The following is a 26,388-nucleotide window of genomic DNA, read 5'->3' as shown; positions in this document are numbered from 1 at the left end:
TTAGGTGTTTAGAATTGGTCTACAGAGACTGCGCACGACGTTGGCTGAAAAAGACGTCGGGATGCGGAACCACATGGACTGGTTTTCCCGTGATCAATCCGCCCCTAGTACCAACAAGCTCGAGAGAAGTCACACCGGAACAGAGCAACAGTTCTAGAGAAGTACTTTTGGAGTTTTTTGATCGGATACCTACTGGCAAGAAGTGTAAATAGACCATCACCAAATCCATCTGCATATGGACAGTGCGCACTTCCGTATCGGGTGGTCGAGTCTTGCTTCATCCTTGTCGGCGCATTACTTCCGTGTCAGTTACTAACCAAGATTCAGTTAGGAATAGCGGTTCGCCGTCAGATGTAAGATGCAACCTGTCTATGCTTTTCCGTGTCGAGTTATGAATATTCACCCGGGAAACGGCAGTCGGCAACTCTCGCTACCCCCAACCCGCGAACAAAAGTAGTTTCCTGGAGAAGCGCCGCCCCTGTTCGTTCGGTGTCCGCTCTCGTGTTTTGTCGAGTTGTTCTCTGGCAAGCCCTGAAAAAAAAGCGATGCCCTGCGGCCACTCATGGCTTTGCTCTCTGAAGCGTTCTGCACCGTTTCGGCGCCCGAAGCGCGAAAGCAAGCCAAAGAGAGGGGAGACGGAACCCCGCCAAAGAGAGGTGTGCCATGACGGACCCTCGCACCTGGGGTGTCTTACTACAGTGGCTCCAGCGGGATCTCGGATTTGTTTTCTGATTTCGGATGCGGCGGACAGCGGGTTCTTTTCCCCTGCAATTCGAAAAATGAGTTTAGATTGCAGCAGAAAAAATGCAACGCCGGGGTCACTTCGCCTTTGTCAAATTTCTCGCTGGGGTGCCTGACGGCGGTGCGGACGCCACAACTGGCAAGTGGAAAGGGGGTCGCCCACCCAACACTGGTGCGGATAAACAGTTGGCATCCGCAGAGAGTAAGAAGTTGGTGATAAAATAAGCGAGCGAAATTTGAAGTCTTCAGAAGACCAACCACCAGCGGCGCTCCCAAACAGGCCATTTTACGGGAAGCTGACGCTCCTCTCGTTCGAAGCGTGTCGGGAAAGGCATTACTGCGCCTGTGTCCTTTCCCACTTGTGGTTTACTTGGCGACAAAACTAGACAGCACGCACTCCCGCCCTAGGCTGGAGTATGCAGGATAGGCATTTCCGCGGAGAAAAAAACACAAGTACACGAACGCGAGGAAGAGAGGGATACGTTTTGGCCAAAGTGGACGGAACACTCGGCCGATTACCCACCGTCTCCTCGGCAAATTATCGGCAGTGACAATGTTTCGTGCAAAGAGAAGAATCCTCTCTGCGCAAGAAAGGCGTTGTTGTAAAACGCAGAAGGCAACCTACCACACAAAACCTAGAGATAGTCAATTCGAGGCAAACAGTCCCAGTATATAACATACCACACATATATGTACATGTTGTATATATATATATATATATATATATGTATAAATGGACGCATTAGTAGTTTTGAAGAGCTAAGGCGGAGTTCGCTTTGTTCATGGGTCTACGAAACAGATTCAGCTTCTCCACGAACAAATGCGTATGTAGACATCGCCGAAGGAGCTTCCACGACGGCGACGCGACCGCTACATCTCTGCCTACAAGTAAAACGTCTCATCGATTTTATCTACGAGGCCAGGCTTTCAGAACGTCTTCTTTTCAGGAAAGCCGCTCTCGTTCAGTTGCTGTGCCCGGCTCTGGCACAATGCACGGTATCCAATCAACGAAGTGACGGCCAGTGAAACTCCGAGAACCGGCAACAGTTGAAGGAAGGCGATACAAAAAAAGTAAAGTACCACAATCAAACCCTGGAAAGGTAAAACGAAAACAACACACAGATACACTGGAATTGGTCGGAGTGCCACCCTGAATCTTTTGCACTAGACACTCAAATTCTTCGTGTCCTGCGCTCACAAGGGTGTCTCATGCAGCGCCACGCACATGCAAGCACGAGGACAGTCTACAGACAACGGCCCTCGTCCTTTCCAGACTAACCAGCTGCCGCATATAAAACTTACGTGCGAGTATGTATATATATATTTATATATATATATATATATATATGTCTCTGTCAACAAAGTATAGAACCTATGCACTTGCATATATAAATGCATATGTGTATTTAAGCCGGAAAGTGTGGGTTGAAGATTTTTGTGGAGGCCTGGCGAGTCTCTGTTTCCCGCGTCACGTGGCATCTGCGTTTTGCATGAACTCACTCCACTTGAAGGCCGCAGAGAGGAAGAAAAACACATTTCTCGGGCGCACAGAGCGCTGCAAGGAACATCGACAAAGTATTTTTTACCACAGAGAACAGAGACACTTGAGGCCTTCTTACCTGCACCACGATTGCTCCAATGAAAAGAACTTGAAGGGCCGAAGGCTCTCCAATTTTGTGAGGCACGTCGATGGCTTTCGACCGCCACAGCATCCACAGCGCTGCATGCAAGCAGATTCGTTTCCCACAGAAAATCGAGGAACCGTGCATTAACCGAACACCCTGGATATCCAAACCTCGACCTTTTACACAGAAAGCTCTAGGTTCTTCCTTTCCTACGTCCAGCCTCTCTGCGCTGCGCACTAGGACACTCCACAGTTCACCCTTGCGCTACTCTGTTGGTTCGCGTTAGGTTTTCTGTATTCGCTGTGCACAAATCTGAGCAAATCATGCAACCGTTTTGGTGCGTTTTGCATGCACTCGACGCCATATAATTTCCTGGTATCTGCATGTAACTAGACAGCTGTACATATTCTGGAGAAGGAATCTCAAGGCAACAGTGCGGGGAGCTTACAATCCGTCTGCATGCACGCACTAGAAAACAATCTACACTCTACTCCCGTAGACTCCCTCGCCTCAACATTTGTGTTCTCAGCTGTAGACGTGTATCTAAAGTTGAGATAAAGAACACACACAATAAACAGTATACTGCCAGTTACGTACATATATTCATATATGTTTACATGCATATACACGCGTATGAATATATTTATGTATTTTATGTACATCTTTATATATCTATGTGGACATGGAGAGCCATAACTGCTTCAGAGGGAAGGCAACTGAAGCGATGGAAAAAACGGGCTTGATAAATGTACATGAATACATGTATACGTATATAATCGATATGTACATATATATATATATATATTTGTACATATGAATATCCTAGCATAGATCGAAGAGAAGGACAGTCGGAGTGTTCAACCTACCTCCAGAAGGGAGAAGACAGCAAAGAGCGGCTCCGAGGATGGCTGCCAGCAACGAGGCCTGAATAGCAAGACCGCCCCCAAAACCAAGTCGCGAGCGCGGAGAAATGACTACTGCATGCGCAGCCGGAGAGCGAAGGGAAACTAGTGGGCCGACAGAAAGATCCGGTGGAAGGGGAGTCGGAAGAAACACAGGGATGTGCAGGAGAATCGAAAGAGAGAGACGGCAGAGAGACAATGGGTGCCTTAGACTCTCAAACGCATTCGAAGGCTCCATGGAAGTGCAGAAAGAGAGGCGAACGCGGCAAGGCGCAGGGACACAGGGAGAGACAAACAGCCAGGACGAGGGAGAAGGAAGGAAACAGTTCGTTCCAAGAGCAACGCGTGCATCTCTTTACAATCTCGTTGAGGTGAAAGACGCCGAACCTGTTGGGGTGGAGGTGAGTTTTCCCAAGAGAGCAGCGGGGCTGGCAACATGTTTTTTTCGACAGGAAGAATGGCGAGCATTTCGCCGTCGCCAGTGGGGATGTGGAGGAGCTTCACAGGGCGAGAAAAAACAAGCTCTTTGTCGAGTAAATGCCTGAAATAATACAAAGCGAAGACGTTGCGTCGACATGGAGCACGCTCGCAGTCACATCCGCCAGCGGGTGGAAAGCTGAAACACAGCTTCCACGCAGAAAGGCAAAAGAGACACAAACAACGACAACTGAATCTCTCCCTGCACACACCGGAAGTGAAGAGCAAAATGCTGTTTTCCTCTCCTTATATGTATTCAATTCGGCCTCTCATTTGTTGCTTCGTCTGAAACAAGGTCCCTCTCTTCTCTTCGTGACCTCGTTCTTCTTCGTTCTTCGCGATCTCGGTTTCGCCTCTCGACGACCAGTTTCTGTGAAGTCGCTTTCTTTCTTCTCTCTCCTCGAAGCTTCTTCGTTTCCTCTTCCCTCTCTCCACAGGCAGGTCTCCGAGGCCTGTGCCTGGTGTGTCTGCCTCGCAGAGCTTCTCCAAGGATCTGTTCCTCTTCTTCTGTCTCTGTCTCTTTCTTTGCCCAGAAACGTTCGCCGGTTCTCCCCGCGATTCCAGGCCGTTGCGGCTGGAGTTCGGCTCTGTTTTCCCCACCTAAAATTGTGTAGTTGTCTGAAGACAACAGTGTCAGGCTTCCACCGTGGAAGAAACGAGACCGAGTTTTCGCGTGGAAGTCAGTGGACCTCGGGCACAGTCGTCTCGTTCGCGAGGGAACAGGAACTGAGTGAGTGCGACTCTCTGGCGTACGGACGTGGATGAGAACGAGGTGGACACAGCGCGAGAAAAAACGCGAGCCTTTCCTGCGCTCGAACAGTGCAGACGCGCCGTCGCAAGGTCTGGAACATCCCAGATGAACGTTCAACGCTTTCGAGACATGGTCTCGTGTCTTTCAACATGAAGGGCTCGAAGCGTCCCCGGCGCTCGCGGAGCCGCTCAAAACTCTGCGTTTCCAAAACAGCTTACAGACGAAGGGGACTCTGCATTGAACGGTCTGCGACGAGAAGCTCGAAGCGGTAGTCGCCAGTGAGTCGAGGGAACAAGCGCTGCAAAGACCGGAAAGAAGGAACAGTGAGGGAAAGACAAAGAGTCGGAGAAGAAAAAAAGGCGAGAAGAAGAAAGAGAAGAGACGAAAGGAGAGAGAACGGAGACTGGGCGACGCGAGTGGAAGAAGGAAGCGGAGAGCGAAAGAAGGAGAAAAAGAAAAAGAAGAAAGAGGAAGAATAAGAAAAGACAAATGTGACGGAACGAAGACAAGACACACGCGAAAAGGGAGAAGAAGAGAGACGGAGAGAGAAAGAAGAAAAAGCAAGAGCATCTACGGTGCTGGGTACCTAGAGGATATGCGTAGAATCATACTGAAACAGCCTGGGTCGATATGTTCTTAAGAAAACATTTCCCTCGAAGAGATCTGTCAACTGGTTTTCCTCTCTCTCATTCGCCCCTCTGCAACTGCGGATTCTCCACGCTATTTCAGACAAATCGCAGCTCGCACAACACTCAGATGCAAATAGACACAGAAAAAAACATGTACAATCATTTGTACACACGCATGTAGAGCTCTCTACCTACCGATCTATATCTACATCAAAATCTATACATATTCTCATATGTACTCATACAGATCTACAGAGAAAAAGAAAAAGAGCTATACTTGTTCCTATGCATCATATCTGTCTATCTACATCTATATCTATATACATATGCATTTCTATATCTATATCTATCTATCTATCTATATATATATATATATATGAATGCAAACATATATTTGTGGGCACCTCCAGATTTGAGCACAACTTGAATCTAGAGCCGCACGTGCATGTGCGTAAAAACAGGCGTGGAGAGACCGTTTCTTGTGGCGTTTCTGTCCGTGGATTTTTTCGTTTGCTTACCTGATTGTCGAGGGAAAGTTGCAGTTGATATGTGTGTTTCTTGGCATTCACGAGAGGAAGACGAATCTGTCTGCTTCTGAGATGGAGAGGGAGACGAAAGGGCGCCTTGACAGCGTCCTCCCCTTCGGGAGAAAGAAATGTTATCAGCAGGCTGACCTAAGGAGAAGGAAAGATCCACTCACACGAACCCACCTCCGTTTAGGCGCGCAAGAAGCCAGAGATGCTTCTTTTGTGCGGATGAAGCACTGCAGCTGGAAAGAGTGACGCGCGGCTAGAAAGAGCAAAGACAAAACGGGGGAACGAACGCTCCAGGCGTCACAGATGGAGCACTGTTGTCGCTCGTGCAGAAGTCAACGAGAGGAAATGAGATGGCTGTCTCTCGCTCCGACGGCAGCCAAGACATTCCAAAGTCACCACTGCCCCTTGACCACAGATGGCGTTCCGCAATCCACCGGATGAGAGACGACAGCACAAGTGAACACTGGAGGTTCATCTGTTTGAACCCATTCACGTTGGCTTATGCAGGAGATCGGGGCGCGCGGAGACACAGAGACAGGGAGATGACCGATGGATGCCCGCCTGAAAATTCCTCGAGAAACACACACCTGATCGGGACCAGAGGTCTTGCCACCGTCGCGTCTGCCCGCCGTTCTCCAGTCCGTCGCGAGCTGAGGAGATTTAAGAAGCAAAAGGTGAAAAGGAACAGACTGGAGACACGGCGAAGGAACAGAGAGAGAGGAACGCTCCGCGCGGAAGAGAAAGAAGAAAAGGAGAGAAAGCTGCGCACCGGAGGAGGAAGGGGAAGAAAATGTGGAGAGGAACAGACAGAGCCCGGCAAGCGAGAAAGAGAGCAAAAAAGAGGAAAAACCGTCTTCGTGGACGCCCATGCGAGTCCGAAGAAAACGTTTCCAGTTTCCTTCTCTGTTCCACAAACACCAAACGTATCCCGTCGATGCTTGCCTGCGACGAGAGATTTGCTTCGAAACATCAACAACCTTCTACGCCAGTATATACACATACAGATATATACATGTATGTGCGTTTATTTATTCTACATTTATATATACATATATATATTTATATATATACCCACACATATACATACCCAGATATATATATATGTATGTATGTATATACGAAGAGAGATGTACGGAGAGATGAAACTTGTGTTTGTGGCGGAGACCCGTTTTCTTTGTTCGGAAGTTTAGTGTTTCGCGTTTCGATATGGGTGTCTCACCTGCAGGGTGAAGCGCAGCTCGTGAGTCTTGGCAAGGAGCGCAGAGGCTTCCGCCTGCGGTTGTCTTGTGCCTGAGCGAAAGAGGATCTGTTCCTCTCTCTCGGCCTGTTCTATCTCTCCGTCATACACTGGCACCGCCGCCACTTCGAGGTCGACGCCAAACGGAAGCGGATCTGTCGGCTGCAGAGAAGATGAAAGGCAAGACGGATGGAGAAGAGGTGGAGATCAGGCGACCAGCCGTCCAGCGCGTCTTTCTTTCTGGATCCCTCAGGCGTTTCTTGCTCTTTCTCTCCCTCGCGTCTTCTGCCTTCATCCTTCTCTTTGTTCATCCGTTTCCTTCTTATGCCTCTCCGCTCTCTTTTTCTCTCCCTCTGTTCTTTTCCTCGCGAACGTCGGTACCGTTCCACTTCGCGCAGCAGTGCCCAAGTCTCGGCTCGCACGCTCTCGGAGAAGAAGGAATCTTGACTCTCGCCGATTTTTCTCTTGTCTCCGCAGAAAGTAGACAACACGCGTCGCGCGCTCCAGGCGCCGGTCACGCGAAGAAAAAAGGCATCGATTCGCGGAGGGCGTCGACGTCGAGTCCCGCGAAAAAGTCACCTGAGCCGACGCAAACAGAAGAACGCGGTCGGAAAGGGAAATCGAATCCTCAACAGAAGAGAGAAAGTGGAGAGGACGAGTCAACACACGAAGGGACAGTTCACAAGACAGAGAAAAAGAAAAAAAGAGAAAAAGGAGAAAAAGGACAACGAGAGAACGAAAAAGGATTCCATTGTTCGGGCGAGTAGGTACTCCGCACACAGACAACAACAACAGGCCGCACCACGAGAGACGTTCTCTTCTCTCTGTTGCTCAAACGGGGATTTCATTTCTACTCTTGAGACCCGGTGGCCGATCTCTCGCTCCCGGCGTCTCTTCGTCTGGGTGCGCGTCCTCTTAAAGGCAGGAACGCATACACATAGATGAGCCAGTGAAAATCTCCCCAGGATAAAACAAAGTGAAATGACACCTGCAGAACGCAGTGGCGAAGCACAAACGACCACAAGCTCTCCTGGATATTTACGTATCTGAGTAAATAATATGTAAACAACTTCATGTCGCCGTGTATACGCATCTTTCAGCATGTCTCTCTCTGGATCGACCTACCCATGCCATCTAGATCTATTCGTCTATTCGTATTTATCTACCGATACACACGTCATTACTCGTAATACGCCTCTGTGACGATGTATGTGCATCTACGTATATCTATGCGGCTATATGCATCGATATCAATATAGCTGCATCTGTGTAGTCGACCTATCTATGCACAAACCTAGCAGTCTATACGGATCTCTTGATCTACACAAATGTTTTATATCTATCAATGTCTTTTCATCTATCTCTCTATCTATCTATATACAAATATATCCATATATTTACGTCTGTCTGTGCCTCTCTGTACATATATATATATATATATATATATATGTAAAGGTATGTCTATCAGTCCATCTAGGTGCGTGTGTATCGAAATGCATCTATTATTTCTGAACATTTGGGGAGGAAGCCGCAGTTGTAAAGCCTGCATCGCCTTGTTTTTCGTTGCACGTAGAGGTTTTTCGCGCTGACTTTCGCTTCTTCTTCCTCGTCCTTTTCTCCGTCGATTGTCGACTGGAACGAGAGAACCACATGCAGCTGAGCATCTGCTGGCAACGGTCTCCCCCAGACGTCGCAGATCTCCACGCGTTGCAGCCTCTCTTGAACGACGCCGAACGCGCCCGCTTGTGCGGCCGCCTGAGCGTCAAAACATCGAGAAGAAGGCGAAAGAAAGAGAAAAACATCGGAGAAAAAAGACACAAAATCCCGCGTCTCCCGAGACACAAAAAGACCCCCAGCACGCCCCGCGCTCTTCACAGATCTGTCTTGCTCCCACAGAGGAAACACACTGAAGCGAGGAGACCTCCACTTCACGTAGCTGCATGCATCAATATACCAAAACACACATACGTATATATATATATATATATGTACATATATATATATATATATATGTACATATATATATATATATATGTACACGCATATACATACACATATACAGATATATATATATATATATATATATATGTATGTACATGTTTACATTTGCATATGTCCAGACGCGTTAGACTTCTACTGTGGTGTAGATACAGAGTGCATGCAAGGAAACTAACTTGGACTGCGTTGAGGAGCGGCAGGAGGGCGGCGACAGGCTCCGATTCCTCCAGCGGAATTGTCTGCAAAAATCCGATAGCGGCTTCGAGGCCTGCTTCCCCGAGACGCGCAAGACTCGGAGGAAACACGACTGGGGAGAAGCGCGTCTCCGCGAGCGTCGCGAAGCTGTACAGACACCCAAAACGCGTGAAAAGAATACATGCAGAGACAAGCGAGCTGGAAAGAAGAAGAGCGGAAAGGAACATCGTCGCCCTGCGATTACATCGTGCCTTCCCGAGTGTCACCACAACACACCTCGACTTGGAGAAGCACAGAAGAAAGAGACAGGTCACTACAGCGCAAGAATGCTCCTGCTCTCTTGAAACCACGTTAGGTCAAAACATATCTAAAGATACACTGTATTTCTGCTCATGTCGACCAGAGTTCGAAGCGCCAGGCATCCTCGGCCCGTGTGAGACTCAGAAACATCCTGAAAGACGAACGCACAGAGAACGAAAGTTTCCGAAAGCGGCGGCAAGAGCCGCACCTTCCAGTGTCCTGACACCCGAGAAAACTGTACAGACGCGGGACTCTCACTGAATATACATACGCACATATCTCAATTTAGAGTGCATGGCTGCATCTGCGGGTATACATATCGATATTCATCCCCTGCAGAGGTAAACGTGAGCCTTCATCTCAACAGTCCCCGAATAGTTGCGTATCTGTGCCCAAACCGCTCTACGCATTTGTGCAGAAGCGATCAAGTATGGAAGTTCTTTTTGTCATAGTGAGTCTGTAGAGGAAGAAGTAGAGAGAGCAATGGCTTTCCTGCGTATCAAAAAAAACGCGGGAGGTGCCGCAGACTTCCGCGCTGTACTCTCAACACCGTTACTTCCTTTGGCGGGTCTGTGCGCATCTCTGAAGTGTATGTACACCCCACTCCAGAGGCGTCGGTGTTGTGTCTCCATACGACGCAACTGTATCTGGCTGCATTCAGTGGTATGTTGGGGACGTATTTTCCTGCCGTTTCGCTGCCAGGAGCTTTTCCAAGATCGACGGAGATCAACGAATGCGGAGTGCTTCTCCCCATCGTCCGCCTCTCACTTGAAGTAAGCGTGGAGCAGCAAGCTGAGGCGCAAGGCGTTTCGCTCTTCCACTTTTGAGTCTTCTCCGTCTCCTCTGTCTCGCGAGTCCGTTTCCTCTCCAAGAAGGACGACCGCACGCAGCTCTCTTTCCAGCAGCTTCAGGCCGTCTGTGAACCTCTGGAGAGCGGCGACTTTCTGTGTCTGAGAGTCGCGAGAAAGAAGAAGTACACTCTGAGACAAGGCGAGCAAAGCTGCTGCACTCGCGTGCTGTGTCTCGGCCTCCGCCTTCCACGGCCCAGAGAGGGGCAGGCCTTCTTGCGTCCCTGCACGAGACAAGGTGGATGGAGAGAGACGAAGGCAGAGAATGAGGTGGAGAAAGACGCAAAAGATGGAACAAGAGAAAGGAAACATGCAGACAGACAGAACAAGAGGTGGAGAAAAAAGACAGAAGAGAAGATGGAGAAGTCGCGATAGGAAGAGAGACTGGAGCAGGTCGGGGACAGGCAAGAGAAAATAGAAAAAACTGGAGACACCAGCTACAAAAGAGAAAACGGCTTGGTGGCAGAGAACCGAGACAACGAGAGGGAAAGACAGAGAGACACAGAGGCAGAGACATACCTATGTGCAGTGGTGGAGAGACAGCGACTGAGATCTTTCCAGATCGCGAGAGAAAGACAGAGCACACGAGATTCAAAGCTTTCACTCCATCTGCATGGCAGATCGACTTCCTACGCGTCTCGTTTTGAAGTTTCTGGAGATAAGAGATGACCGCGTCAGCCAGGTCCAGGTAGTGCACGTCCTTCAGTTTCGACTTGAGAAACGAAGAACGTGGAGGTTCTGTCTGCCGAGACATTTCCACAGTCGGCTTGTCTTCTGTTTCTGGGTCGTTGCCTTTCCGTTCCTCTTCGCCTTGTTCGTCTGAGTCCTGCGTTTCTGTGATCTCCGCGAGGCTGATCAGAGCAGCGACGAGTCTTCGCACCTGCGACGCGTCATCTTCTCCTGTCTTCCGTCGAGAGGGCGAGACGAGGGCGGCCGCGAGGCCCGCGGACAGTCCCTGCGGAAACAGAAAGGAAACAAACGAGGAGTGCACTCGAGAGAACCAGGTGGTTTGCGGAGAGAAACAAAAGCGTGAAAGGCGCGTTGACAAAGCATCTGAACTCGATCTCCTCTGCCGCGACGTTGAGGAAACGCGAGCAAAGTCCCACAACTTCGTCGGGAGCGCCGTCCTCTGCGCGCGAGTGTCGGTGACATCTCTTTTTCTCGTGAGGAAGTCGCTTTTCTCTCCCAAGAGTCGCCGGCTGGACCACAACGCGCCCCCAGCACTCCTGAACCGTCGAAACAGAAGGCGCAGTTGCGCCGCATTGCCGCGTGATAACCGACAAAGTTGCCGCGTTTGCCGGCTTACGCGAGGAATCTTGAAGTCGCACGCCATTAACCGCCGAGCCTGCAGCAAGTGCGAAAGGGTCAATTCGGAGTCTTTCTCTCTTGCAATGGAAGAGCGCGAAGAAGACGAGAGGGGAGAGGAAGCGAGGGGAGAGGAGGCGAGGAGAGACTGCACTCTTTGACAGAGAGCGTTGACGAGCGGCTTCGGGAGTTTTGAGGAGGCCGAGAAGGCAGGGGCGAATGAGGGAGGAAAGAAGCGAAGAGCGACGAACGCTGTTAATTCGTGAGGGACCGTTGAGGCCTGACAAAAGGAAAAGAAAAACAGAAGCCAGACATGTTGGGAAGAGACACAGACGCAGCAAGTGCGAAGAAGAAGAGGGGGTACTGGAAGCGAGGCGGCGACGGTGAACGAAGAGAAGAGAGTCGAGGAAAAAAGGTCATTCTTCCGCTTTAAAAAGCTACGCTCGCATCTCTGGCACACGGCGAGGCCCTCGAGGAAGACGAGAGAGCGAGAAGGAGAGAGCACAGCAGAGGCAGAGGCGACTCAAACGCACGGAGGAGACGAAGAAGAGTTGAAAGGGGGAGAGAAGTTCGCCCAAGAAAAACAGGAGTTAACCTCGAGTGCAATCTTCCTGCGTCGTCCAAAGCACAGAGAAGACGCGGATCTCACCTCAAATGCATTTGTGAGGTGGAAGAGACGCCTGAAATCCTTGTCCGCGAGAAAAGAGGAAACTTGAATTTGCCTCTGATACCGCTGACCCTCGACGCCTGTCTCCATGGCGGCTGGGCCGGAGACAGGAAGAGCACTCACTCCTTGCAGCTCCCAAGACCCAGAGGGAAGAAAGGCAGAAGAAAGAGAGAAAACGGAATTGAGAAACAACCCAGAGAAAATCGAAGCATCTGCGACAAGAGAAGAGGGAAAAGGAGAGAGTGAAGAAGCGAAAGCAGAGACAGAAGAGGAAGAAGAGGAGGAAGGGGAGGGAGGGATGCGAGACGTGGAGAGAGACAGGAGAAGGAAGAGAGACAGGGCGAGGAGGCCGGAGAGCCTCGACCCGGAGCTTGAGGACGACATTTTTGGTAGGAAGGAGAAAAGGAAGGAGAAGACGCGCAAACAGAGACAAACGAGGAGTGCGGAGTCTCTGCAGCCGTTCTTGTGGCAGCGCAGAAGAAGCAGGGAAACTGAAAAAGAGCGAAGAAGACGCGGCGACCTCGTCGAAGAAGAGAGAAGGGAGAGCGAAGGGAGGAGTTTACGAGAGAAACCGAGACCGGAAAGGTGTGAGAACGAAGTCAGACTGGAGAGAGAAAGGTGCAGACGGTCGCATTTGCACAAAATAGGTGAAATACATCAGGGAGAAGAATACCTAAGAAAAGAAAGGGCAACAGGGAGGTCTCCTCGTCTCCAGAGAGAAGGGCAAGGATTTGACTCTGTCTGTCTCCGGAACTTTGGAAACGACGATAGGTCCGTTTCCCTTAGAAAATCGAGAAACAGAAAATAGGCGTTGCGCAGAAGAAAACACGAAGCAGGAAACAAAGAAACCGAAGAAAAGAGGAAAAGAGGAAAAACAGAAGGCGCTCGCTAGACAGCAGAGCGACTGACTGTGCAGCTGCCTCACTGGGGAGATCAGCCTCGGCTTGAAGCAAGGAAACACCGCTTGGACGGAAAGAGAAGATCGGAGAAGTGAAGAGAAGAAAACGAGAAACATCCGCAAGCGTGTGCAGCGAGAGACAAGGATCGGGAGGAAAGTGACCGGGGAAGAAGAGCGAGACGAGGAAGGAGAACGAGAGGGAGAGAAAAAGAGGTCGGAGGGGAGGAAAGATAAAGGAGAAGAGTAGTGATCCTTTAAAAACTGAAGAAAGAGAAGGAAAAAAGAAAGAGAAGGAAAAAAGAAAGAAAAACGCCTCCCCCAGGGAAAAAGAAAAATAGTGTGCAGGACTGTGCCTCAGCTGTCCCCGCGTAAAGGTGCAAGCTGTCTCCTTGTCGTTCTCTCACCTGTTCCTCTCTCTCTGTTGCTTTCGCTTTCTCTCTTTTCTATTCTCGCTCTCCTCCTCTCATGCACGGTCTCCCGCTTCCACTCGCGTTTCCTCTCTCCCTCAGGTCTTGCTCTGCCTCTCTCTCTCTCCCTTGCTGTTCTCTCGCCTCCGCTCTCTCTCTTGCTTTCTCTCGCCTCCGCTCTCTCTAGCGGCAGAGGAAGAGAAGACATCCTGTCGAGGATCCTCGGCAGTCGTCAGCGAAGGCCTAGTCATCCTCTCCTCGATTCACACTTCTCTCTCCACATCCCAAAAATGCCGCCGGCTTCTCCAGACTCTTCCAACCGACAAGACGCCAAATCCGCACGCACATGCCTCGCAGAGAGGGCAACAGTTTATGCATGCAGATACATATACAAGTAGATCTTCTTCTTGCGTTGATATATATATATATATATATGTATAAATATATAGCTCATGTGGCCATTTAATATATATACATATATCTATGAAGAGAGAGAGCATTCATACAGTGATGCATGTATATATATATATATATATTTATACATATGTTCAGTATGTCAGTCATATCAGGTGCACGAGCATACTCTATACAAACATGCATGTATACATGCATGTATATATAAATACATATACTTTTTGGTGCACCTCAGGTGTGTCGACAGCACGGACAACAGACGCAGTGACAGTTCTTGTCAGATTTTTTATCTGGGACTTTGAGTTCAGTCAAGCACGCGCGTCACTTTTCTGCCTCTTTTATACAGTGTCGCTTGAATTATAAAAAGTGCATGCATCTGTATGAGGAAATTCGAGTTGAGTAGGTTCCATGCTTCCTTTCCTGAGAGGTCGCCGTTTTTTGATGAGGCTCCCGAGATCCAATGGATCTCCTAAACAAATCGATTCTCAGCGTGAACTCGACTGCAAAGTCACCTCCCATGCAGTCTGCAGTCAGGCCTACATACGCTTGAAAACTGCATGCCAGATGTCTGAACAAGCGCGCGAGACAGGGTGCTGTTCTCTGCCAGTGCAATACGAGACAACGGACGTTGTGACTGTGAACTCGGACACAAAGAGGCAATTGCTCTTAAAGCAAATTTCCGCATTCCCATCCATAAATATATGTACACATACACACATGTATCTATATATCCATGTATATAAATATATATGCATACCTTCCAAGTATACATATTTAAGCATTCAGTGTATATATATATATATGTAGATATCTATTTGTTTGTACGTTTATTTGAAGAGCAGTTGTGACTTTACTTCGGCTTGTGTGGAGTAATGGAACGAAGACTCTGAGGCAACCTGTGAGGACGTGCTTTGGTTCACAGCAGCCTCTTCTGCGACAGAGGTCTGGGCACCGTCGAAAGGGTCTCTGCGTTTCTTTTTTCACTTCGCAGAGAGGATCTGCGTCTGTTGTTTTCAAGTTTTGCTCATTTCGCGTGCGTCTCTGACTGCTCTCGTCCCCTTCGTTTCAATCCATTGGATTTCTCGAGGCCAGAGTGCTGCTGTGTCGAGAGTTTTACATGCACGAATTGTCTTGCAGCAAAGAGAGGCGCAGTCATCTGAGCTCCTTGGCTCAACGCGACGTCTGAGGAGACGCAGAGGTCAGCTGGGAGGTGTCAACTCAGTGCTCGGGAGGGTACTTTAGAATCAGCAGGCACGACCAGCTTCACGCAGTGAGGCGAGCGGAACGTCACTCCCAACAGACGGCGGTGAGGCGCAGAGCGACGAGGTTTCTCTCTTCACGGAAAGAGAGAACTTGTTTTTTTCAGCCATTATTCAAGGCCCAACCGAGGCGCTTCATCCCATCTTTCTGGAGACGTACACATCCGTGCTTGGCAGGTCTTCACACCTCCCCCAGTGGCACTTTCCACGTATACGGAAACTTAAAGAAGAAAGGTTGTTTCGTCTAGACGACTACAGAAGCTTGACAAGAAACTCCTGGAAGAGAACAGCAAAGTTGAACAAAACGCTCGAGTCCGCGGTGCGAGACACTCGTAAACGATGAACGCCTAGAGTCTGCTGGTTGCAGAAGGTCTTAGCATCTGAGATCTGCCTCGTAACGCTCCGCCAGCTCAGAAGAGAGACTGTGTTTAGCGGAGACATGCGGCTCTGAGAACAGAGATTCTGCCACTGCTCTTTATGCCGTCGCTGTCTCCTGCTTGAGAGAGAGAGGAACGCCTGAAACCTACCGTCTGAGACAGTCACTCCAACTGAGGTTATTCCCCTGGAGATACAGGACAGCGCCCGTGGGGGACCGAGAGCGACTGCAGCGAGACGTTCTCCACGGACTCCGCGGAGTGCCAGTATGTTCCGGCGTTTGTGTTCTCCTGCTGTGCTCGTCAAAATCGAAGAGAGAAAATCGAAATGTGAGAAAAGAAACGCGCCTCGCTGCTGCCGACGGATTCCCCGTCCCGCTCTCTCGGGTGTACGCGTCCGCCTCCGGGCCTCCAGAGCGCGCCGGGAAAGCCGGAATAAAATAACGCATGCAAGCCTTCAAGTGCTCAGAGTATCTCGGGCGAGTCCGCCTTTTCTCGTATCTGCTTTCTCTCTCGCGAATCACCTTTCTCCTTTTCTCCCTCGCCTTTCCAAAAGCGCCGCTTTCTCTCTTCCCGGCACTGTCGACGCCGGAGACTGTCTCGCCTACCTCCCGCCGCAGACCCCTTTGCCGCTTTTGCTTCTCTCTTCTTGCCTGTCTGTTTTTTCTTCTTCTCGTGCTTCCTTCTTTCTTCTCATCTTCCTGCTCTGCGTTTTCTCGTGTGCGCTTCTTCCTTCTTGTCTTCTTTTCCCTCAAGTGTCTTCTCCTCTCCTCTCTTCCGTTTCCTTCGTATGCCGGGCTTGCATGCATCGCCAGCCTGCCTTCTTCCTGAGTTCATTTTATGTAGAAAAAAAGGTCTCGAAAGCTAAGGGTCTCTGCGTCTTCATTCGCATGCATGCGTGGAGACGAAAACGCGCGTCCGTCTCGCGTGATCCGCGGCGTTTCTCTCGTCAAGTAGCCCCCGCCGGTCCACCTCGCCTGTGGCGTCGAGTCGGGCGCCGAACGCAGGGCCTTCTTCTCGAGTTCCAGCGATTCAAACGGACCCAGAAAACGCGTCCAGAACTCGAGTGTACGTACACGTCAATGCCTGCTGGCATTGTCGAGGTCGCCTGCCGTGCCTCTGTTGATCCGCGCGCCTCGGACGACCGTCCCGCTCTCAGCTTCCCTCTCGGGAGGGACATGAGAAAAGGAAAAACGGAGAGCAGGAGAACAACGAGGACTTGGAGACGGAAGAGCGGAGCATCTCGAGAGTTTCTAGGGAATGAGAGAGGAAGAGCGATGTCTGGGGCAACTGCCCTCTCCGCCGCCTCTGAGATCTCTTCGGCGAAGTCTTTCTGTCTCCCGGTTGTGTTAATTTGAAACTTGCGAATCCTCGCGCCCGCTGTGTCTTTTGTCTCTCTTTGTCTCAGTCTGCGTTTTTTCTCTGTTTCTCTGTTTTTTTTCTCGGTTTTTTGTCGCTTGACATGGCGACTCCATTCACGCCTGCGGGAGCAGGCAGAGGAGGCTTGGCCGGTGCCGGCTTCGAGCAGATGCTGCTGACGCCCGCGCAGCTCGCGGCGGCCGCGCGGTGTATGTACACCCGAATCGACTCCTTCACTGGCGAGTACAAGTTCCTTTCTCTGGACTACCCCTGCATGGTTTTCTTCCAGGGGCGCTTCTTCCCCTCCGCCAGACACGCTCTGCTCGCGGCGCGGCACCCGAAGGCTGTCGACGAGTTGAGCGTCATCGAAGACATAAAGACTCTCAAGAAGGTCGCAAAGGAGAAGGAGGTGAGGAGACATCTGGACTGCTGTTTTCAAGACTTATGGGGGTCACTGTGTACGCTTTTTCCGTATTTGAGGAGAAAATGTACTTTGCAGCCTCCCTGTGAACGGTGCATTCAAATTCGCAGTGCAGACCGACAATCAAGTTTCGCCGAATGTCACCGCGTTCGGCATGCGTTCATTTCCAAGAAGTGGACCTCAAGGTCGAACTTCGCAACTGGCTTCGACAGTTGATGGGAGGAGTGACGCAGATCGAAGCGCAGGCGCACGCGAAAGCAAAGAAGAATGGGTCGAGAAAAAGAGAAACGCGAGAGGAATGGAGAGAGAGAAAAGAGCGAAGCACACAGAGTGAGGAGAGAGCGAAGGACCAGAGATCACAGAAAAACAGGGAGAGAGGAGAGCGAGAGAAAAAGGGACGAAACGAAAGGAAGAGCAGAAAGAGAGGAATCGAGAGAGATAGAGAAAGATGAGACTGAGAAGAGAAGAACAAGTATGCAGAGTGACATTTCACTGCTTTGTTTGCTGTGCTTGCGTGAGGCGGTGTGGTGTCTAAGAGGGTCTTTCGATGTCTTTTGGAGTATCTTTCGACCTTCATTTCTCTTTTCTTCTCGAAGTGTTTCTTCTCTCGGCCGGTTCAGGAGGACCCAGACTGGACACGATTGAGACTCAAATGGCTCGAGCATATTCAACGCGATAAATTTCGACGCCATGCAGGTTGGCCTCTTGCTTCTTCTCTCTCTGTCTTCTGTTTCTTCCTCGTTTTCTTTCCCTACGTTTCTTTTTCTCTCTTTTCCTTTCTCTGTCCCTTTCTCTTGCACTCTTCTCCTCTTCCACCTCCTCTCCCTCGTTCTCTCTCTGTCTGTCCGTTTCTGCGTCTGGCATGTCGCGTTGCAGCGGATCCCTGAGGATGCGTCTCCGTGACCTCTCTCCCGGCTTTTTTCTCCTACTTCTTGATCTGGCCGACGTCTTCCCCGATTTTTGAGATTTTCGCTCTCTGCGGCCCAGTGCTTTTCCTCTGTGGCATGGGAGACGGGGCTGGTTCTTGCTGATTCTCGGATTCTGTCGACAACAAGCTGCATGCTACCTCTCTGTCTGCGCCGACTTGCGCAGATCTGCGGGAGAAGCTGAAGAACACTGGCGGGCGCGAACTCGTGTGGCTCAACAACGCAGACAGTTTCTTCGGACAGGTTCACAACCGCGGGCAAAATCACTTAGGTCGCATCCTCATGGAAATCCGCTCAAACATCAATGAAGACACTGAACTCGAATGTAAGGCTCGACACCTCCAGATCAAACGCATGCAACCGAAAAATCCATACTCACGCACATACATCTCGATACACATCCTTCTGTCTGTCGGTCTCCCTATTTCTATACGTACAGACATACATCAAATATATATTTATATATGTATGCATTTTGTATATTATATATATATATATTATCTAAATATATACATATATCCACATGATGCATGTATATGGGTGTATGCATCTTGTGCATGGGTGCTTTCGTGGTGGGGTGTATACGCCGCGATGGGGGTAGAGACACCGGAGGCGCCTTCGCGTGGTTCACGGATTGAGTGGATCCACGCATGCCTTTGGGCGAAAAAAATGTAAATTCATCGGCAAATATCAAGATGTGCATGCAAAATGTTTTTGACGGGAAACTGTCTGCCGACGCAAATATATACGTACATGCACTGTGCACTTTGAAGAACTTTCCGCGTTTCGTCGGTTGTACGTCCAGCGTGGATTGTCATCTGCCATGACATCGAGACCGATGAACGATCTGTACCCATTCTGAAGCTCTTGGAGAGAAAAGAAGGAGAAACGCAAGTCACTGAAATCGTCCTCAAGGGGAAAAGCTTTTACCGCCTCGGTAAGAACTGCGTCGATTTCGTCTAGCCTCAACTCCACCTCCCGCGAAATCGCCTCTCTCTCGGCGTACGTATCCATATACATATATATATATATATGTGTGTGTATTTGCATGCAGGTATGTAAAAAATATGTACGTATATTTGTATGTATAGATGTGTCTTCACAGGTATATATATATATATGATGTAAGCGTTTGTGTACGTAGGCGTCTCGTCAAGATGTCGACGTCTTTGTTTTTTTCTGTTTTTTGGCTTTTAGGGAAACTTCCTGACAACGACCTTGTGGCGCTGAATCCGTCGATTTCCAGACGCCATGCGGCACTCGTTGTGCTCAAGGGAGGAAGTGTTCTGTTGATTGATTTGAAGAGCAAGGCGAAGACTTTCAAGTAAGAATGTTTTCTTTCCTTGAGTTCTCCCTTTCTCATTTCTGCTCTCTGCATCGCTTCTCTTCTTTCCTTTTTACCTCATTCTTCCTTTTCTACGTCACGTTCCACCCTGCGTTATCTCGTGCTCCTTCTTTCTGCCGGAGCGTTTCTCTGTCGCTCTCTCGGCTTGTCCACGTTCCTTGTTTTTCTTTCTCGTGATTCTCGGTCTTCTGGTTGACTTCTTTTCTTCGCACCAAGGTTAAACACCACAAAAAGGCGCGAGACTGTCGAATCTGGAGACTTCGAAAAAAAAGCGCTGGCGCGGTGGGCGGCACAAACATTCGCAGGAGAGCAGAACGAGACGGCCTGCTCCCGTGTGTGTCTCAGCAACGAAAATCATCTTTACTTCCTCTTCTCTCCTTCGTTCCTCTTTTCTGCCCGTTGTCTCCTTTCTTTTCTCCGTAGACGATACTTTTTTTCGCTCTCGATAGAGGTAGAGGTCGTTATTCTCTTTTTTCGCAGCACCCTCGTATCTTCGTCTGCGGTCTTTTTCGTCCATTTGCATCCTCTCTAGAATCCTTTTCTTCGTTTGTTTTTCAGAAATGGCGTCGCACTTGAAAACGATCACGTGGGCGTCCAGGTGGAGACGAACGACATCATCAGCATGGGAACCTCCAGGCGTCAGTATCTCCTCGAAGTAAGCGGAGGAAGAAGAAAACGAAACCCAGGTGGAAAAAGGAAAGTGGAAGCAAACTCACCGAAGAGTTACATGCCGCAGAAAGGAGTGAAGAGTGCAACAGAGAGAGAAGAGAGAAAAGAGAGTGAGAAACGAGAAAAGAGAACGAGAATGGGAGAGAGAAGAGAGAGAAACAGAAAAGACGAGAGAGAAGAGGGACTAGAGAAGCGAGGTGTTCAGAGAGAAGCAGCGGGAGAAGGAGAACAAAGTTGAGAGAAGAGAAGAAGAACAAAACTTGCGTTTCCTTGTTTCTCGGGATGATAGGTCACTGCATAGGAGCTTCGTCGAGAGACAAGCTTTACTGTGTCGTGGCTTCGGCCAGTAGACGGTAGAGCGTTAAGGCAGAGAGATGTACGGTGTGAGACCTCGAAATCTCTTCTCTTGTGCGTCTCCGTAGTGGCTTTCCAAGAGCCGTTCTTCTCTTTGGATTTCTCCTTGCATGTTTCTTTGTTTTCCTTTTCTCCTGTGTGCTGTGTCAGATTGACAACACCGGCATCCTGGACTACTTGCAGCGTAGAAGTCGAGAGCTGAGGAAGGAAATTGCGATGCTCGAAGACGACTTCAATCCGAACTCGATCAACAAGAGCGCGACAAGGGTGAGCAGCAGAAAGGAAATGTGTAAGAAGCAGGAGGAGCCAGTGGAGAGAATTGGGAAGGCGAGAAAAAAGAAAACAGGGGAACGAAGCGAACTGAGACAAGCAATGAAGAGAGCGTGCTAGAGAGGCTTGACGGGAGGTGGAGTCGACAGGAAGGGAGAAAGGGAGAAGAGAGGCAATGGAAGAGAGAGAACGGAGGAGAAGAGGTTCTCGATCCAATTCTCAAGAGAAAAAGGGAGCGAAAAGGATGAGTGCCGGAACATGCGAGTCCAGAAATCGTCAGAGACTCGAGGCGAGAGAGACAGAGCATTTCGTGCTTTTCATTTTATTTGTCCATTCCTTTATTTCTACTTTTTCTCACTTGTGTTTTTCTCAGCTGTTCGTCGGAGGCCTGGCGTACAACACGAGCCGCTACGACATCTGCGAACTCTTCGGACCCGTTGGCCCGATCGTGGATGTCTCGCTCCCGCAAATCGACCGCGCTATCCCCAACGACTCAGAAGGTAAATGTCAGAAAAAGGCGTCAAAATTAAAAGATCCAATCTCTCAAGAGCTTTTACATCAAAAACAGACATAGGTCCCTACAACATGTCTACATATATATATATATATATATATGTAGGAATGTATGTATTTTTATGCAAGAGTGTATGAAAGAGTGAGCGTATGTTTGGTTGTATGAAGAGTGATGAGACATTCGCGTTTATCTGCGTATGTGTGTCTCTACATAAACAAGGAGCTTCGTAGCTGCTGCTGCTCGACATGCATAGGTGGATGTGTGTCTCCAGCTCAATCCACGAGGAGCGTCATAGATAGTTCTGCATGCAACTGTGGGGTTCCAGACGTGAGCATCGGACGAAGGGAAATGTTGCTTTCTGTGGAGGAGACGCACGCGTCACGGTCACCTAGGACGACTTTGCCCTTTCGTCGCGTTTTCTTTTTCGTACGTTGGAACGGCAGAGAGGCGTGGAAAAGGGAGTTCCTCCCCAGACAGACTTCAGATGTGAGGCAAGTCTGACTCAGGAAATGTTTTGTGTCCAGACGCGTTCGCCGTCCGAGGCATCGCCTTCATCGAATTCGCGGACAGGAAAGACGCGCGCACTGCGCTCGAGCTTTCAGGCAGGCACCTCTGCGGACGCCCAATCACCGTGAGGAGAAGAGAGAAGAAGAGCGAAGCGCAAGAACAACCAAGCGGAGAGCAGGGAGTGGAGAAAGAAGGAGGAGAGAGGGAGAGATGCAGAAGAGGGAGGGAAGACGAAACGCAAGAGAAGAACAAGGAGCAAGGATGAGGAAAGGAAGAACGACGGGAAAAAGTTGGACGAAGAGGAACATCACAACACGGCGAAGAGAGGGAGAAAAAGGAAACATGCATGTAAACTGAAGACAGGGGATATGCACTCGTCCTCTCCAAGGGGGACGTGCAGAAAGCCTGCTTCAAACCAATCAAATGCATGTACCTATATCTATTATGCGTATACATATATATATATATATATGTATATATATACTTATATATGCTTGTATATATGTGTGCGTATATAAATGTATTACGTATGGGTGTGCATGCATGTGTGTATATGCTCGTTTGTGGATGTCAGAGGCGGAGATCCAAGTTGTCTTCGTTTTCAATTTTTTTGCTTCTCAGGTGAACTACGCGAACTTGACGAAGGAAGAGCGGGCAGTGCAGAGCGCGTTGCTTGGGGTACACTTCCTTTACACTCGAGACCCTACTTTTCTTGCTTCTGTCTCTCTCCGGTTCTCTCGCCGCATTTTCGACGAACTTCTGTTTCCCTTCTCGCTCCGCAAGATTGCACAGGACACAGCTGCGCTTGTCAATATCGACTCGGAAATGTTTCGACAAAAATCTGGATCTTGGGAGGCCTACCTGTTTCCTTCCACTTCCTCTGCGTCACAGGACCCACACAATCTTTATACATTTCTCTGAACAGTATATAATATAATCTTTTTTGAATTGATGTACTCATCTGATATTTATATATATATATATATCTGTTTAAAGATGAGTATTTGTGGATATCGGTTTGTGGAGCCTGGTGTCTTGAGGGTTGTCCATGTGTCGCTTGGGTCCTCGTTAATAAGCCGATCCGAAGGCTTCCCTCTGTAGCTCGGTACGCGTGCATCTTGACTTGTGTTCTCCGAAGCGTTTTGCGATATGCGATCTCTGCCCACGTTCGCCATATATATATATATATATTTAGGTTTATGTCCGTGGATGGATAGACGTCGACTTGCAGATGTTTTTTTTGTGTAGGAGGAGAAATGCTTGTCTTCGTTCGTTCCCGCGACGTCGAAGACGTTCGAACACCCGACCCAGAGGTCTCTGCACACGGGGACGAACTTGGATCTCTCGGAAGAGTTTGCGGATTCGAAGAGGCGCAGCAGGTGGGATCTGCACGACGACAGAACAGAGAAGAACTACGGCGCAGACGAAAGTCGAATCGCAGGCGAGGGTCTGCGCAGTGAAAAGGAGGCTCAAAGAGAAATGTTTGTGGCAGCGGGTCGCGGCTCCGAAACAGGACGGTCCAACTTCTCCAGCTCTGCTTCCGGACTCGGTGGAGGCGAAGTGAACCAAGAACGAGGAGAGCGAGAGCGAGAGACCGAGAACGAGAGAGACAGAGAGCGAGACAGCGAGAATGAGAGAGACAGAGAACGAGAGAGAGAAGAGAGAGACAGAGAGCGAGAGAGAGAAGAGAGAGACAGAGAGCGAGAGAGAGAACGAGAGAGAGAACGAGAGAGAGAAGAGAGAGACAGACAGCGAGAGAGAGAAGAGAGAGACAGACAGCGAGAGAGAGAACGAGAAAGAGAAGAGAGAGAACGAGAGAGAGAAGAGAGAGACAGACAGCGAGAGAGAGAAGAGAGGGATCGAGAGAGAGAAGAAAGAGACGAAGGTGAGTCGGGGAGTGAAGGAGAGAAGGAGAGAGGAAGGGGAGAACGAAAAAGAGAGGGAGAGAGGCGTCGTCGGAGGGCTGACGAGGATGCGAAAGAGAGGAGAGGAGAGAAGGATGAGAGAGGAGACAGAGAAGAGAGGAGAAAAAAGCGAAGAGGCGAGACATCAAGCTCCAAGGACGAACGCCGACACCACGGACGCAGAGGCGATGACAAAGAAGAAGACGGTGCTTCAGAAAAAGAACGAGAGGAGACGCAAGACAAGAAGGACAAGGAATCGCGAAAACGCAAGAAGGAGAGAAGAAACAGCACACAGGAAGAGTAAAGACTTCGAGAGTAATGGGAGAAGAAAGAGGAAGAACGATTTCCGCACAAGACACAAACTGGAAATCTCACACATATCGCGGTTAAACAGTTCTCCAGTTTGAGGAGTGTCGAGTGTCTTCATGAAGTTGTGGTGCTTCTCAGAAAGAGAAGAGAGAACAAGAAGAAAACATAAAACAGAATAACGATGGAAAAGGCAAGACTGAGGGTAGGACGGAAAGTAAGAAAACTTGGAATACAAGGAAAACAAGAACAAGAGAAAGAGACAGAGACTCCGGGTCGTCGGGGTCGTCTGCTGTCGCGTCCGTGTGTACACCGTGCTACTGGGGAGGAAGCACCACGCAACGAAATCAAGCGCGAGATGATGAGAAGGAATTGCTCTGTTTTGAATTTCCAAGGTTTCCTGGAAGGCTACCGGTGCGTCTGCGTTGCTGTTGGTTGCGAATCAAAGCTGGAAAGGCGAGTACATGTCGACTGCATGCATCGAGAGGAAGGAGAGGGATTCCAGTCTTGTCAGGTTTTCTTCTCGCGAAACAGCCACAGGTGTACCTTTCCACGCTTTACTATTTCCCTATGCGCATGTATATATATATATATATATATATATATATATGCGCACGGAGGAGTCTTGGGCGTCGAAATACGTCATGCCTATATATATATATATATATATATATACACGTATATATGGTAGGGTGTATGTCATGTACGTCCTTGAATATTTTCAGAAGCGCTTTCTGTGCAAGTGAGAGTGTGTTGTCGGTGCTCTCTGCTTGCGTCGTATGTTGGCGTTTGTCTCTTTTCCTTCTTTGTCTTTTCATTGTTTTCTCGATTAAAATTTCCATATCCTTTCGTGGCAGCGGTGTCAAGCGGCGCGAGTGGACGAATCAAAGTTCTTTCAGCACATGCAAGGATACGCAAAGGTCGAAACTCGTAAACACGTTCATTTTTATTGTTGGAAAAGCAGACGTAAAAATCGCTACGTATTTCCATGTATATGTCGAGAGAGAGCGCGAAAATTATGGAACCTCGGCCAACAGAACTCTACGAAAAAAGCTTTTCGCTTCAGATATTCCAAAAGAGCATTCTAGACGCCTTTGTGCACATGCCACCACCTTGTATATCTGTCTTTATTGATATATATATATATATATGTGTATATATATATATATATTTGAATAGATATATATGTAAATGGATATCTATGGATCGTGAATAAATTTCTCTTTATCATTAGATGCATATAGATGCACGTATGTAGCAAGGTTTCTTCTACGTTTTCATGCTTGTGGAAATTGTGAGTGTGTGTGTCGAGGAGTCCGGATGTGAGAGTCGGGCGCAGTTGCGCATGCTCATGCATGCGAGTGTGTACAGATACACCTAAATTTACAGGTTTCGATGTGTGGGCAAGAAAGTTTTGACAAGACACTCTTCTCGTTCTTTCCGCCCAACTAAGCAGCTCTTTCAAGAAGAGCATGCAGAAAGTCCCTTCTCTCAACAAGAATCCCGGAAAACAGAAAATCAAAAGACAAGAAGAGAGCGTAGAGACAAAAGTGAGAGCAGGAGAGAGATGAGAGAAGAAAAGCAAGAAGTGGTGGAAAACAGAGAACCCAGGAAGACGCGTTGACATCGACTCTCGAGCGTCGGCAGGAAAGGGGAGAAAAATCAAGAGTGAAGAATAGAGAAACTTCTCTTTTCAGGCCTCCTCTCTGTGATCGTCTGTGGGGAAGCGAAAAGAGGAAAAATGAATCAAGCGACGATATGCAGACAACGCGTTCCTTTTGGTATCGTGTTGCCCCGCAAGAAATCCCTTCTGCGAGGGAGATAGCGAAAACCTGTGTTTTGCGACAAAGGAGAGAACAAACACGAGAGAACAAAAGAAAAGGAGGCAGGGCGTTCACGCCGAGAAAAAGAGCGAGCTCTTTTTTTCCCTCTTCCTTTCTCGCGCGTTTCCTTTGCTCCAGTTTTCCTTCTGTGCCCACTGTGCTGTCTCTCCTCTGTTGTCTCTGTTCACTCCCCTTCGTTGCTTGTTCTCTTTTCTTCTCTGTCTGTCTGGAAGGCCCTGCGGCTGCGCAGTGCAGGCAGGAAAGAGAGAGCGAGGAAAGGAAGAACAACATGCCTGTCCTCAACTGTCCTTTTCTGCCAATTTTTAGACACAAAGACACACCGCATCTGCTCCTCAGCGCAGTGGTCCACTCGTCAAGTCACGAACTCGTTTAGGTCTGGACGAGAAACGCGCTCGAAGAAAAAAAG

The 26,388-nt window shown here is 49.1% G+C and overlaps 3 protein-coding genes across 3 annotated transcripts; 2 read left to right on the top strand and 1 right to left on the bottom strand.

The window, feature by feature from the left end:
* Positions 1-903: 903 nt before the first annotated feature.
* Positions 904-13,383, bottom strand: TGME49_267590 (hypothetical protein). Its single transcript, XM_018781474.1, has 15 exons — positions 12,194-13,383; positions 11,546-11,824; positions 10,873-11,194; positions 10,160-10,463; positions 9,073-9,238; positions 8,489-8,653; positions 7,280-7,477; positions 6,881-7,060; positions 6,249-6,311; positions 5,644-5,799; positions 4,715-4,794; positions 3,656-3,809; positions 3,233-3,290; positions 2,361-2,461; positions 904-1,833 (listed from the first exon to the last, which is right to left on the bottom strand). The coding sequence occupies exons 1-15, from the start codon at positions 12,593-12,595 to the stop codon at positions 1,669-1,671; spliced, it is 2,793 nt and encodes a 930-aa protein (XP_018636227.1). The 5' UTR covers positions 12,596-13,383; the 3' UTR covers positions 904-1,668.
* Positions 13,384-16,086: 2,703 nt separating this feature from the next.
* Positions 16,087-25,169, top strand: TGME49_267600 (FHA domain-containing protein). The gene is made up of 13 exons (XM_018781475.1): positions 16,087-16,516; positions 16,610-16,631; positions 17,212-17,331; positions 17,964-18,039; positions 18,436-18,594; positions 19,075-19,206; positions 19,467-19,593; positions 20,173-20,269; positions 20,788-20,904; positions 21,281-21,407; positions 21,946-22,052; positions 22,550-22,606; positions 23,177-25,169. The coding sequence occupies exons 1-13, from the start codon at positions 16,458-16,460 to the stop codon at positions 24,134-24,136; spliced, it is 2,160 nt and encodes a 719-aa protein (XP_018636226.1). The 5' UTR covers positions 16,087-16,457; the 3' UTR covers positions 24,137-25,169.
* A 216-nt stretch (positions 25,170-25,385) lies between these two features.
* On the top strand, positions 25,386-26,355 carry TGME49_267610 (hypothetical protein; the record flags this gene model as incomplete). Its single annotated transcript, XM_002368788.2, has 1 exon — positions 25,386-26,355. Exon 1 carries the CDS (start codon positions 25,897-25,899, stop codon positions 26,353-26,355), a length of 459 nt encoding a protein of 152 aa, XP_002368829.1. The 5' UTR covers positions 25,386-25,896.
* Positions 26,356-26,388: the final 33 nt, after the last annotated feature.

This window comes from Toxoplasma gondii, chromosome IX, assembly GCF_000006565.2.
Source record: "Toxoplasma gondii ME49 chromosome IX, whole genome shotgun sequence".
NCBI classification, from domain to species: Eukaryota; Apicomplexa; class Conoidasida; order Eucoccidiorida; family Sarcocystidae; genus Toxoplasma; species Toxoplasma gondii.
Note: the sequence above shows the minus strand (reverse complement) of the source record. Positions and strands in the feature narration are given on the sequence as shown.